The 14,666-nt window shown below is 40.7% G+C and overlaps 1 protein-coding gene across 3 annotated transcripts in view; it reads left to right on the top strand.

The window, feature by feature from the left end:
• MTTP (microsomal triglyceride transfer protein) overlaps positions 1-14,666 on the top strand; it is a 161,536-nt gene that overhangs the window by 56,255 nt on the left and 90,615 nt on the right. For all 3 annotated transcript variants that reach the window (XM_068231823.1, XM_068231816.1, XM_068231832.1), the window contains one exon: positions 10,791-10,978. In XM_068231823.1, the coding sequence (XP_068087924.1) occupies positions 10,907-10,978 (72 nt within the window). In that variant the 5' untranslated portion in view covers positions 10,791-10,906. The remainder of the gene's footprint in view (positions 1-10,790; positions 10,979-14,666) is intronic.

Genomic DNA, 14,666 nt, shown 5'->3' with positions numbered 1-14,666 from the left:
ACTGACTCTACCAAAAAAAATCTAACTGAAGACTCATGAAGGTCAGGTCAGCCCGACAAAGCCCAATTCCAGAGTCAATCCTCCATCCTCCTCTCCACCGGGGAAGCATCTGAGCATGCTGGTAACCGAGGCACACTTGGGCTTTCTGGGTCACAGAGCACATCGTGGTACACTAGCACAGGAGAAACCTCAGGACATGCCGGGGAACTGCCAACCTCAGAGTCCGATACGACAAGACCAAAAGCAGGACCGGGCAGAAAATCATCACGAGTAATGGTCACAGGTACTGGTCTTCCAAAAGAAGACTCGGACTCAGACTCAGAAGCGTCCGTGACTATAATTGTATCTAACCAAAACTCCTCATTTACCACGCATGACTGAAGCTCCACAAGAGCTGCAAAAGTGATCAGTATAGCAGCGATGCCTACTGAAGTGGGCAATACCTCAGACGGCCCTGCGGGGCAGGAGGCACCTCCTAAAAGTTCTGCACCCTTTGCGAGGAACTCGGAGACCTCCAGAACATCAGACAGAAGCTCAGGAGCATCGTTTCCCAAATTCTCTGACAAAGAAATCAAGGATTCTGAACTATCCATGTTACAGGGCAAAACATCAAATACTTTTTGCGGACAGAGCAAATGTCCCAGGGATGGTTCTACAATCCGCTGAGACTGAGTTTCATCTTCATGAACAGGATGCACAGGAATATCTACTGGATCACACACTGACTTCCCAACTCTAATCTCACTGCATGCAGAATTCTGCATAGCAGTCAAACTAGACTGCAATTCAAAAATAGCAGAAAAACAGGTGAGAATAGTAGCGATACCTAGACGAGCCTCTAGGGTCACTGCAGAAGATTTTATGCAAGGCAATATTGACTTATCCAGAGTACAGGGTGGAGAGTCACTACTATCTTCAAAGTAAGAAAGGGACTCACAAATGTCAGTGCAAATGGGCCTCATGTTTTTTATTCATGGTATAGGGCAGGCTCAGAGAAACCTTCTCTGGACACAGCAAAGATACTTCAGTATCACATTCGCAAAACCAAAGCGCTGTCTCACTCTTAGACTCGGCTAACGATGTTGAATCCGAGGAGTCAGAACGCACAATTTGCGAATCCAAGATCGCAATCGATTGCGAAACTGGACAATTCGAAGACAGGGATTCTGAGGTCTCCAGGCTGGATTGCTGGATCTCAGAAACGCCAGGTGACAATGTGCTTTTATAAACATCAACTGAGTGAAGTACACGTTGTTCATTCAGAATTATTTTCCACATACAAATCAGCGGACCCACAAAGTCATATTCACACACCTTTTATTTTATTAAGGAGGAAGCAGAAGTTATGCATGCTCTCGCGACAGACTCACTTCTGGCAATGTAGTACTCACAAAACGACTTTGAATCGTTCTCCAATTCATACACCAATGCTTCGAGCTGCTTTTTCTGGAACGGGGGCTCCCATTCACACCCGACTAGGTCTGAACATTCATATTGAACAATATTTGTAGAAGAAGTTGTGACAACACCATGAGAAATTTTATTCATCATATTAACCTTACTTTTGAAACTGCATAGTTTGGGAATTTTCCCCATAGCACGATCATAGATGGAAGATCTTAAAGTAGTAATGGGGAGAAGAAGATCTGTTTTTACATGATAAGGGATCCCACATATAATTGACAAAACTGACACATTCATGTTGATCACTATCTGCAGGAACATCTGAAGAACAGGCTTTACATCGCATAGATTCAAACTTCACACAATCAGGAGAGAATCTTTCAAGATTCGCACAGGAATCAACCACAGTGGTACACCCATTCATTTCAGGTCGCACAATATCCAGACTCACATGCTTTACCCCAGAAAAGCAGGAACAATCATCCGATAACGATGTGTCTTTATTGAAGTCAATTGATTGGTGTGTGTGCAATTCATCCAAAATCGTCTGCCACACATAAGTCACCGGATTCACAAAACATTCGTCACACTCATCAGAGTCAATTAAAGCGTACACCGAATCAAGACAAGCATAAAGAATCTCTGCGCTTTTTGCGATGTAAACATCACAGAAAGCCTCCCAATCAAATTCAAATTCCTCCATTAAGACCCCAATTTCCCATGAGGCAAATGGTGGCTCAAACAATCCTGTATCAAGGTAAGATTCATATGGGTTGGGATTAGGAACATGCATAGATTTTCTTACACCTTTAATATACCAAATAATTCTGCTTATTGTGGGATCCACATATGCTTTAGCCTGAGGCAACAAAACCTGAGACTGAGAAGTCTCTCTGAAATCATCACATTCAAATGTTTTCTCCATTTCAGATTTTACAGAAATAATTTCTTTATTTGTAGTTGCTATGGGCAATGGATTTTTCAGCTGGGAAGCCTTCTTAGATTTTTTACGTTTAGACTTAGCAGTTTTGGATGGCTGCTTTTTGGATGAAGGTGAACTGTTAATGCAAATCTTTGCAGGCGTAGAGATTTTGCACAGAGTAGATGGAACAGCTGACTGATTGGCAACTACACATTCCTCCAGGGCAGGTGATAAGCAAGGCAGCTCAAACCAGTAGGAGAAAATAAATGTGAGAAACTGATACAGATTATCTTTCCAAGAATTGTCTTGCAAAATTTCATAAGCCCACGAAAAGAGATCTCCTTGCAACAGCACATAAGCTAATTGGAGAGCAGACGTGGACGGATCAGTAATTTGAAAAGTAGGATTCAGACAAAATTTTACACATTCAGAGAGAAAATCCTCTTTCGTCTCTGAATTTAATCTTTTGAAACTCTTAAAGACATAGGAACCATACTCAGCAAAATCGTACAAATCAGAAATTCCCTCTACACTGGGAATTTCGGTTAGGCTGCTCATAATGTAACGATTGTGGGATATCTCCGTGGTCAGCGCACAAGATGTGCACTGACACTGCGGAAGTCCTCCACAAGCGTGTCAAGATACTAGAACCCAGCTTTTGGTGCAAGCACCAATAGAGGGGAATTCCCACCGGCAGATGGAGCTGTGGAGTGCAGAGGAATAAACCCTCTGCGCTGCCACAAATGCCAGATGGAAATTGTACGAAGAGAAGCAACGCAAGGCAAGATAGCCCCCAAAGAGAGAGAGCATAGGGACAGAATCAATGTGTGTCCACCAAACTAGTCGCCACCCAGCGACGGTGAACACACAACGGCGGAAACAAAGTGGGAACGCAATCGCAAGAATGGCGATTGCCAAATAGTGACACCAGACGGAGCAGGACAGAGCACGAGAGTAGCAAAGGCACAGCAAACAACAATCAGAGGATAAAGAAAATAACAAACGCTAGCTAAACGCGACACCGCACTCATTCGCAACAGCGAACGTCTTTAAGACACGATCACCGCGCGATAGGCGCCCAGCGATAAGCGTGCCACCCTAACTAACCACAAGTAACACAAATGAGCACAAACAGACAAGACAGACAAATGAGGTAGCCAGTAGCAACCGCTGCTCCAGCTTACACTCCAGGAACTCAGATCAGAAGGATCCACAGCCGCTACCGCTAGAGGCTAGTGCGATCCAAACAAGACAGAGCGATTCGCTATCAACCGCCGCTGGCGACAGCGCAATCGCGACAGACAAGACAGGACAGAATCGGCAGTACAAATATACACAAACTGACTGCACTAACTAGGAATACAAGGACCACTCCCGAAGAATTAACTATAATAAGATAGCAGTGGCTAACACTGCAGGTGAGTCCAACAGGAACAAACCTCTATGAGCAGCAAAGGACTCTGGGATCACATGGCATTTATACTGCAAGCCTTCAAAGGAGGCAGCTAGGCCGTTTGCATGACAAGTGTATGCAAATTGCCCAGCAGCAGAGCAGGTCTGAAACTTGCAAAGCACAGGCAGGTCTTTTTTTCCAGAGGCCTGCAGCCTTCAGACTTAAAGGGAACCTGTACTGAGTAAAATTATTTAAAATAAACACATGAGGTAACTTCAAATGAACATTACATAGTTACCTCGCCATCAGTTCCTCTCAGAAGCTCACCATTTTCTTCGGACAATGATCCCTTCCAGTTCTGACAACATTTTGTCAGAACTGAAATATATCAGTTGCTGTCAGTTATATATCAGTTGCTGTCAGTTACAGCTGAGAGGAGAACTGATGTGTCCATGTTTCCCTATGGCTCAAGTGGGCGATGTTACAGTTTAACTGTGTGCTAACCAGAAAGCTGTTATGGTGTAATGGCCATTTTCAAAATGGAGGACGGAGAATTCCATTAATCACAGTGGACAAACAGGACGCAGGAGAGGAAAAAGAGATTGAGGAGTAGACTACACAGGAGGTAAGTATGACTTGTGTATGTTTTTTTTTACTTTTAATTGTCAGTTCAGGTTTTCTTTAAGGAATGGACAAACAGCCATCTGCCCATGCAGACAGCTGAGCAGACCATTACAAAGGGTGTTGCAACAGTACTACGACTCAAATTAACAAAACAGTTTAAACAGAAGAAAATACGCCTTTTGGAGTCCTGACCTCAATCCGATTAAGATGCTGTGGCATGACCTCAAGAAAGCGATTTACACCAGATATCCCAAGAATGTTGTTGAACTGAAACAGTTCTGCAAAGAGGAATGGTCAACAATTACTCCTGACTGTTGTGCACGTCTGATCTGCAACTACAGGAAACGTTTGGTTGAAGTTACTATTGCCAAAGGAAGTTCAACCAGTTATTAAATGCAGGAGTTCACATACTTTTTCCACCTGCACTCTGAATGTTTACATGGTGTGTTCAATAAAAACATGGAAACATTTAATTGGTATTAGTTTAAGCAGACTGTGACTGTTTACTGTTGTGACTTAGATGCCAATCAGATCACATTTTATGACCAATTTGTGTAGAAATCCATATAATTCCAAAGGGTTCACATACTTTTTCTTGCTACTGTACATATTTCTATCACTGGTTGTCATAGTTTAAGTTTCAGTGGGAGTGATGACAAAACTGACATTTTACCTGTTCATAGTATACAATGTCATGCTTCCAGGTGCTCTTACAAAGACAGTGATGAATGATAAGCCATCTACTTCCCTTATCTTGGCTTAGATTACCATGCTCTGTGGGGCATTTAACATAACAGTAACCTAATGACAGCTATGAAGGTCAGATTAATTTAAGCCTTCCAGATGTCCCAGTGTAGTTTTCCAAACAGACATCCCTGGAAGATCAGACCTTATAGAAGCTAGAAGTGTTAAGCCCCATCTACACTACACCATACAATTTTTTTGTGTGATTCGATTCATCGATTCGATTTGACTCAATCCGACATGTCCGATTTGGATTCGATGCGATGAATCGAATCGTACAAAAAATTGTATGGTGTAGATGGGTCTTTATAGACAACAAACAAGATATTCATAATATTGTAGCAAAAATGTACTTCATTGTTCAATTATTAAAGGTACAAAATAAAAAAAAAGTTCCATGCAGTGCAGAGCTATAGGCCATCTATCTGCCAATGCTCTTGCTCTGCCCCAAATTATTTTAAATTTTCCACCCTGTCCAATCAATATTTATTTTCTGTTTTTTTAGACATTTTGGAGAATCAGTTCCCAAGAGATGAATTGAATGGGAAAAGCAATGAGTGTATGATCACTTTCAGAAACTTATTGTTTGTTAAGGGGGCGGGGGGGGGGGGGGTTAAGTTACATTCCTTTAGATTGTAAGCTTGCAAGGGTAGGGCTATCTCCCCCTTTTATGTCCTGGAAATCATTATACATTTCATTCATCATGTTACTTTTTTTTCACTGTCATTACCAATTCAGTATCTTGTATTCTGTATTTTGTATCGTTTTTGTATTTTGTCACCAATTATGCATTTTGTATATTGGTGTACACTATTGTCAGTATTATTATGTACCATATGTTCGTTTCTTACTTTGTACAGAGCCACGGAATATGATGACACTTTATAAATCATTAATAATAATAATAATAGCATTGTTAGCGTTTGGTTGAGTTTTATTTGGTAAACAAGTAGAAGTGTAATTACCTGTAACATGTAGCAGGTGGTTCTTTGATCATAATGAGGAAGAGGAATCTAGTTTCCCATGGTGAGACTTGTCCTCTCTGAGCTCAGTAACCCCACAGTCACAGCTGTTGTTATCCTGTGACATGATCTGGGCCTATGACAGGCACTGTCCATGGGGCAGCATGTGCTCAGTGTGGGAGGCTGTTCAACATGAATGTCACAGTTTCTCATCTTGTTCCCTTTTAAAAGGTTTTGTTCCTAATGACATATAATGTCAGCCTAACCTAATTATTCACCGTTAAGAGACACTTATACCTCTCATAAATCTCTATGTTAAAGATCAGTGTGCTTCAATAGAGTTCAAGCAAGAACTTGGTTTAAAGAAGAAGTATAGTTTCTTGTTCTATACAAGTCACATAATCAAGCATAGGGTATACATCTTGTACACAATGTACTGGTAAAGGTGCCCATTAGAAGTGATCTTTCGACGCAGTACTTACGACAAATTGTACCAAAAACAGCGGAGTTTTTGGGTGAAAATCGATGTGAAACGATTCTTTGGTTGAATGTAACTGAAAATTCTGTTGATACAAAAGTTGAATTTTACGATTGTATGTGAAATGAGAAAATGCACTGATCGATCTGTTTATGGGAACAATCGATAATTACTTACTAACAATTGTACCGTTATTGGGCATCTTTGCACTGACTTCTTTATTAACCATTTCAGCCCCTGGTATTTTTCACCTTATGGACGAAAGGAATTTTAACATTTCAGGGCTCCTCCCTTTCATTCCCCAATAACTTTATCACTACTTATAACAAAGAAATGATCTATACCTTGTTTTTTCCACCACCAATTAGGCTTTCTTTGGGTGGTACATTATGTTAAGAATTATTTTATTCTAAATGCATTTTAATGGTAATAGTTTAAAAAAAAATGGGAAAAAATCATTATTTCTACATGCTAACGTAATTAAAATCCACACATTTTATTTGCCCATTTGTCCCAGTTACTGCAACGTTAAAGTTACATCCCTAGTATAATGTATGGTGACAATGTTTTATTTGGAAATAAAGGTAAATTCTTTTAGTTTTACATCCATCGCTAATTTTTATCCCATAAATTTATAATAATATGCCCTCTTGACATACATATTAATTTTTTTTAATCCCTAAGGTCAGTAGGTGTATTTTTACTATTTGGCCACAAGATGCCCCTGCTGAGCAAATCCTATGTAGTGTACAAGTACGCTACATAGGAAACAATGTGTTCCTACATTGTAACTAGGGAAGTCACGCAGGCTTCAAGTGGCCTGCGGGGAGATTAATAAATGGGAACTTTATTTCCATGCATAAATCTAATGATCGGCGGCAAAAAGTGGCGGAAATCAGTGGTGGCCGGAAGCGCGGAGGCTCTATTTAAGAATAAACACGTTTTTTTAACCAAAACAGTGTTTATTCTCGGCGGACATGTACAGATTGGCACAGGGGACTTTTGTCCCCTGAAGCCAATCCCCCCCACCAGCAACATTGCGATTGCGGGCATCTGCCCGTACAATGGCATGCAAACCACCCCAAACTGCAGAGACGTGATTAGCAGCTGCTGTTGCGGACTTGAGGCTGACGTCTGCTGGCATAAATGGTTAAATTACCTTTTTTATGCGTGGCATTTGCAATGATGGCAGAAAAAAAATAGTCATGAGCACAAATTTGCATCATCGTAGTCTTGCATTGTAATTTGCAATTAAAATGCGAAATCGTAATGTGAAGTTTTGGGTAAAAAAAATTGATCAGGAACTGTAATTTCGCAAATTGCACAATTTCGTGTAATTTTGTGCCATCTTTAGTGGTAAATAGCAAAGCTTTATACTATTTTCTCTACGTTTTGCTAGGTATGTTAAGGGGAATAGGGGGAAGAAATAGTTTAGTTTTTAAACTCTACAAAATGTTGTTTTAGGGCCCTTTTACACAATGAATTGGTATGTGTTAGGGCTGGTGCACAACAAGAGCGGTTCTGAGCGTCTTTTAAAACGCTTGCGGGGGAAAACCTCTTGGCTAAGGAATGTGAACGGGATGGTACACACCAGAGCGGTTCATTTTTTCCCCAAACGCAAACTCTGGTCCTGCAGCATTTTTGCTAGTTAAGATTACGGATATTTTACTATCAGAATCCAGCAGTAGAATTTTGCAAATTTTAGCGATATTTCAGGTGCTATTTTCCATCCATGCCAACTAATAGCGTATGCCTACCGTAATTTCATGTTAATAACTCAGAAACATCAGAAAAATGTATTTTCTTTTTCTTTTTTTTACAAAATGCTGCTTCTGTATTTCTCTTGTTTCTTTTGCTAGTCGGATTCTATATTTGACCTGTCCATAAATACACCACGTAGGGTAGTTTTCTCATGCTAAACTTACAAAGATATGCCACTTTCAGGTTTTGCAGTATGGATAGCTTCTAAACAGATCAAACAACTATTGTCAAAACAATATGAAGCGGAAAAGTCAAAAGTAAACATATATAATTTATTGCTTACAAAAGTTCCTGTGCCAACATGCCTGATAGAGAATGTTCAGTATATAACATAGGAGCTTGCTGAGCAGGTGACAGATATGCATGTCAAGCATGTCACTGAGTCAGCCCCTGGCACTTACTTGTGTATGCATTGCAGAGTTCTTCAGTATACAGTGACATGATTTAATTATAGACTGCTCACACTTATGTGACTGGTCTTTGGTAAATATCCAGTCACAAGTTATTCAGCTGTTGGCAGAGGCGTATCTAGGGAAAACAGCCCCTATGGCAAACGTTGAAATTTGCCCCCATGGAGGGGGGTGCCCCTCCAAACATTTTAATGTGTAGTCCCGGTTGAATTAGTTGTTTCCAAGTTGAAGTGAAGCATGACTTATGAGGGTATTGCAATAGGTCAGCCTATACATATCCCTCAAATAACAGGCAGCTTGTCCCCACAAAAGATGTAACCAGGTAGCAGAATTTCCCCCAGATAAAAACTAGAATCTGTATGGAGAACACCAAGGATGCTACGGAAGAGCGCCCCCTGTATGAGGCACATACCATTCCTGCACCCCTGTAGATTCACGTCTGGCTGTTGGGGGTGATCCTGCCTTTACAATATATTAACCAGCATTATAGTATGACAGTAAACACCTAGTATGTGGTATTGGTTTGTGTTCCAGCCCAACTTGGGAGCCACAACAATCGGATGAAATCCTCTGTGCATAAAATTACTTTTCTCTCAAGGGGGGGGGGGGGGGGGGGGGTTCTCCGCCTTCAAAGGGGCAATCACTCCTTCCCCTTTAATAAATATGATTGTCCAGTCAGTGAGGTCACCACTTTGATAGATGTAACAATCAGCTGATTGACAGAAAAATATGGAGGCTGCCTTCTTCATTCTCTATTGAAGGAAACCTATAATGATTTAAAAAAAAGAGTTTCACTTAACCTGGGGCTTCTGCCAGCCCCCAGTAGCCGCCCTGTGCCCACTCTGGTACTCAACAATCCTCCATTCCCCCGTCGCGGCTCAGTTTCGCTTTTTTCAGTCGCCGGGTCACTGCGCCTGCGAAGCCTTTCACATGTGTATCCTAGTTCATGCTCCCGTCACCGTGAGAGTCCTGCGCAGGCGCAGTACAAGGTTTTCTCATACTGCGCCTGCGCAGAACGCTCCTGGTGACGCAGTGGCTGTCAACTTTCAAGTTGACAAAAGTGAAACTGAGCCGCGGCGAGGGACTGGAGGATCGTTGAGTTCCGGCGCGGGCACAGGGTGGCTGCAGGGGGCTGGCAGAAGCCCCAGGTAAGTGAAACTCTTTTTTTTTTTTTAATCATTACAGATTTCCTTTAAACACCTGTTGCTTGACTTCTTTATTGATGCTCTGCCTCTAATACATTAAGTCGCTTGCCCAGAATCAGATGCTTTGACTCCACTGGCTACATGCTTGTTACAGGTGTGTAACAACTATTGTGTCTTCTATTAAAATGTGACATTTGTGTTTACCATGATAAAACATCGAATCTAATGAAAACCTATTAAAAATAAAATTCTCTTGTGATTGATTTTAAATATTGATCGGCAAAGGCTTTTGTTTCCTTGATCCAGCAAAGCGGTAGTCCAAGCCGCAGGGGAGACCAGCATGCACTTAGCGGCCAACTTTAATGTACCTGTGACATGAGCGATACAGAGTCATTACAATCTCAGTATAAATACAACGAATTTGTAAATCAGATTACTATTCAATATTTTTACCTTTTTTAGTATAGTTTAGTTTTTAGTTTTTTAGCATAATGGGATATAGAAAGATTTGATCCAGTGACATAATTAGCAGAAACAGCCCCCGCGACTGTAGAGGGGCCCAGAACTGTAAGGGATACAGGTGTTTTTGTGGCTACACTTATTATAGGTGTGAAGATTACGATGTCCACTCTTGTTTTAGGTCCCTTGCAAGATGGACCCCCCAGGCTGTGAGGGTCACAAGGTATTGGCAAGGGAAAGGGTGCAGATATTGGAGGGTCCAATCAAATTTTGCTGGGGGGGCCCCATGATTTGTAGTTACGCCCCTGATTTCATCATTTCACCCAAGAAGGTTACTGTGAACATGGAATTTCATTTATTTCATACTTTATTCACCTGAACTTACCATCTTTACAAAATGTTTGGATCATTTAATAATGTACAGTACTTGATTCATTCTTTAAATCCCTGCACACATTATTATTTTGTTTTGTTTTCATGTTACACAGTACATACCACAGGACCAAGACTAAACAACGACAAAGTGTATAGATATGAATATGCCACAGAAGTGTTCATTGATAAGCCAAGAGGCTCCCTGCAGGACAGCGTGGGCTACAAAGTTATGTCAGATGTAGAAGTTAGTTTAGTATGGAGAAACCCAACCAACAAAGATGACCAGCTCATCAGAATTGGGGTAAGGTAATAATGTTGCATGTGTATAGAACTCCCAAACAGATTTATAGCTTCTGTGCATGTGTATTTGCTTTTATTTGGCATTTGCATAAAATAGTTTTTGTGTTTAAATATGAATTATCTTTGCATTTTAATTGTGTTTGTTAAAGGGAACCTGAAGTGAGTAAAATTATTTAAAATAAACACATGATGTAGCTGCAAATGAATATTGCATACAAACCTCACCGTCATTTACTCTCAGAAGCTCACCATTTTCTTCTTACAGCAATCCCTTCTAGTTCTGACAACATTTTGTCACAACTGAAATATACAAGTTGCTGTCAGTTACATATCAGCTGCTGTCAGCTACAACTGAATGTGCAAGGTAATGTCCATGCTTCCCTATGGCTCAAGTGGGTGATATTACAGTTTAACAGTGTGCTGACCCGGAAGCTGCTATGGGGTAATGGTCATTTTCAAAATGGAGGACAGACAATTCCATTGATCACAGTGGAGAAATGGGATGCAGGAGAGGAGAAGGAGATTGAGTAGTAGACTACATGGGAGTTAAGTATGACCTGTGTATTGTTATTTTGACTTTTTATTTTCAGTTCAGGTTCTCTTTAAGTCCTCCAACTGAATTAAATACAGCCAGTAAACAGAAAATCACTTAATATGCAGGAAAGTGGGATAGACTGATTAAAAAAAATGTAAAGTCAGACAGGTTGAAGCCAACTAAGGGTCCTTTTCCACTTGGTGTGATGCGATTTGCAAGCAGCAAAATGGCTACAGCACCACATTGCACCACAACATTACACACACCTATAGTATATGCTGACTGTATTGGCAAGGAAATTGGAGGCAACCTGCCTTCAAAATATCACACGCTTTAGTCACGTTTATACTGCTGGACAAAAAATTGGAATGTGAAAATCTGCATAGGCGCACTGCAGCACAAATGCACCCAAAATGCAAAATTAGCATGTTGTCCGGTGCCGCGCACGGTCCGCAGTAATGCACTGCAGTTTCTGCATCAGCAGGAAGTATGTCATGTTCCATTGACTTTAACGGCCATTGCTATGAAGTGCATTAGGTGGAAGCGACGCAACGTGGTAAGTGTAAAAAAAAGCTTCAAACTAAGATCTTATCAAACACTGAGTTTTAGATCCATTAACCACAGTTACACACTGAAATCTGAATCATTGCAAATACCTTCTGTTTTAAGAAAGCAAACCACCTAAGCATTGCTTTTCTGTCTCTTTTGGTCCCTTATACTTTCCTACTGCTTTTGGGGTCACTCCGAGCTGCTTGGGTATCCTGTAGATCCATTAACAGTACTTTAAAAGGTCATATGCTAAATAGAACTTGTACATGTACATAAGTGTGTTTTGTTTTACACAAAATGTTTTTATTTTACACAAAATAAATTGAATCCCAAGAGGGGCTGAAAAGGCCAACTACAGTATGTCAAGCTGCAACAACCATCCCTAAATAGGGCTGAAGGCCTTTGACATAATTCATTATCAAGATATGACATTGTTTTCAAATCTCTACCTCAATTGTATAAAAAATATATATATAGTCACATTCAACCAGGCACTTCACATCTGTGATTAAATACTTTATCTTAAAGCGGTATAAAACCCTGACATAATATTCAATAAAAACATGTTTTCCTCCTTTTTATATGCCATACGTTTATCATATTTGCATTTGTGCATAAGTATTATTATTCATTCAGGCAGGGGTCACACTTACCGGCTTTCGTACGCGTTTTCTGCACAGAAAAACTGACTTCAACTGAGAACTCATGTTAATCAATGAGCTAGGTCACACTTTAATGCAGATTTCGCATGCAAAAAAAAAACTGACATCTTGCGCAATTTGTCAATTTTCTCTATAAATTACATTAGCTGTTGTAAGGTAGAGGTCACATTTGTCTTTCAGTTTTCTGCAAAGTGTAGAAACTGAAAGACAAGTGTGACCCCTGCCTTAGAAATTACAAGTTCCCAAAAGTACAGTTTTTTGCTTTGAGAGTTGACTTTGCATTTTATTCATAACTGGTTTTATTCATTATTATGCACAGTCAGAGAATGTGTCACATTCCTCACTTGATACAATTAAGTAAACACAAGATAACATTATCTCCACTTTGGATGCGTCCAGATTTCTCTGCACTGAACTTTGAAGTCCTGTGTGTAACCCTTTGAATGCTGTTCTAGTAAAAAAAAATGGTGGTAGCATATAATATGCTGTAAATAATTTTATAGAGCAAAGAAGAAATGCTGGGTTTCACTCCGCTTTAATCTAGAACACCAAAAGGTGTTGAGTGCAATGATTGAAATAAAAAGTAGCGTTTTAGGGTAACATACATGCTAGTCTTGGCCAAACATGCATGTTCATATATGGAGGGGAAAGAAGAAAAGAGCTTCCAGATGCAGAGAAAGACAGCAGTGGCCAGATGGCAAAATTCACAGCCACATTCACAGTTACATTCCATGTTGCCCTGACAAGCAAAATCATTTGCACAAAAGTCAAAATTTAAAGAACAATTGACCTGAGAGGGACATGGAGGCTGCCATATTTATATCCTTTTAAACAATACCAGGTGCCTGGCAGTCTTGCTGATCTTTCTTGCTTCAGATTCGCCCATTTGACACATGCATGCGGCAAATACAGTCAAACTTAAGTCAAGCATCTGATCTGCATGCTTATTCAAGGTCTATTAGAGCCAGGCAATGTGCATTGTTTAAAAGGAAATAAATATGGCATCCTCCATAACCCACTCAAGTCAGTTGTCCTTTAAGGTGTAATAGATTGCGGAAAAGCCGCCGCGCGGACTGGCTGCGAGGCAGCTGGTTCCGCATCCAGCTCAGCGGTTTACACGCGGCGGCGTGCATCTGATGTGGCTGGGCCTTCTAGTACACACAGATTGAGGAATATGCGCGCTGAGAGGCGGAACCTGAGGAGTAGTCTAGAAAACAAATGCCTCAAAATGACCTGTGAATAGGACGTTGGGCCCCTTAGCGCACCTAGGCTGCAAAAAAGTGCCACACATGTGGTATCGCCGTACTCAGGAGAAGTAGTATAATGTGTTTTGGGGTGTATTTTTACACATACCCATGCTGGGTGGGAGAAATCTCTGTAAATGGACAATTGTGTGTAAAAAAAAATCAAAAATGTGTCATTTACAGAGATATTTCTCCCACCCAGCATGGTTATATGTAAAAATACACCACAAAACACATTATACTACTTCTCCTGAGTACGGCGATACCACATGTGTGAAACTTTTTTGCACCCTAACTGTGCTAAGGGGCCCAAAGTCCAATGAGTACCTTTAGGATTTCAAGGGTCATTTTGCGGCATTTGGTTTCCAGACTACTCCTCATGGTTTAGGGCCCCTAAAATGCCAGGGCAGTATAGGAACCCCACAAGTGACCCCATTTTAGAAAGAAGACACCCCAAGGTATTCTGTTAGGTGTATGATGAGTTCATAGAAGATTTTATTTTTTGTCACAAGTTAGCGGAAATTGATTTGTATTGTTTTGTTTTTTTCACAAAGTGTCACTTTCCGCTAACTTGAGACAAAAAAAAAAATCTTCTATGAACTCACCATACTCCTAACAGAATACCTTGGGGTGTCTTCTTTCTAAAATGGGGTCATTTGTGGGGTTCCTATACTGCCCTGGCATTTTAGGGGCCCTAAA

The sequence above is a fragment of the Hyperolius riggenbachi genome, chromosome 1 (genome assembly GCF_040937935.1).
Source record: "Hyperolius riggenbachi isolate aHypRig1 chromosome 1, aHypRig1.pri, whole genome shotgun sequence".
In the NCBI taxonomy this organism is placed as follows: Eukaryota; Metazoa; Chordata; class Amphibia; order Anura; family Hyperoliidae; genus Hyperolius; species Hyperolius riggenbachi.
Note: the sequence above shows the minus strand (reverse complement) of the source record. Positions and strands in the feature narration are given on the sequence as shown.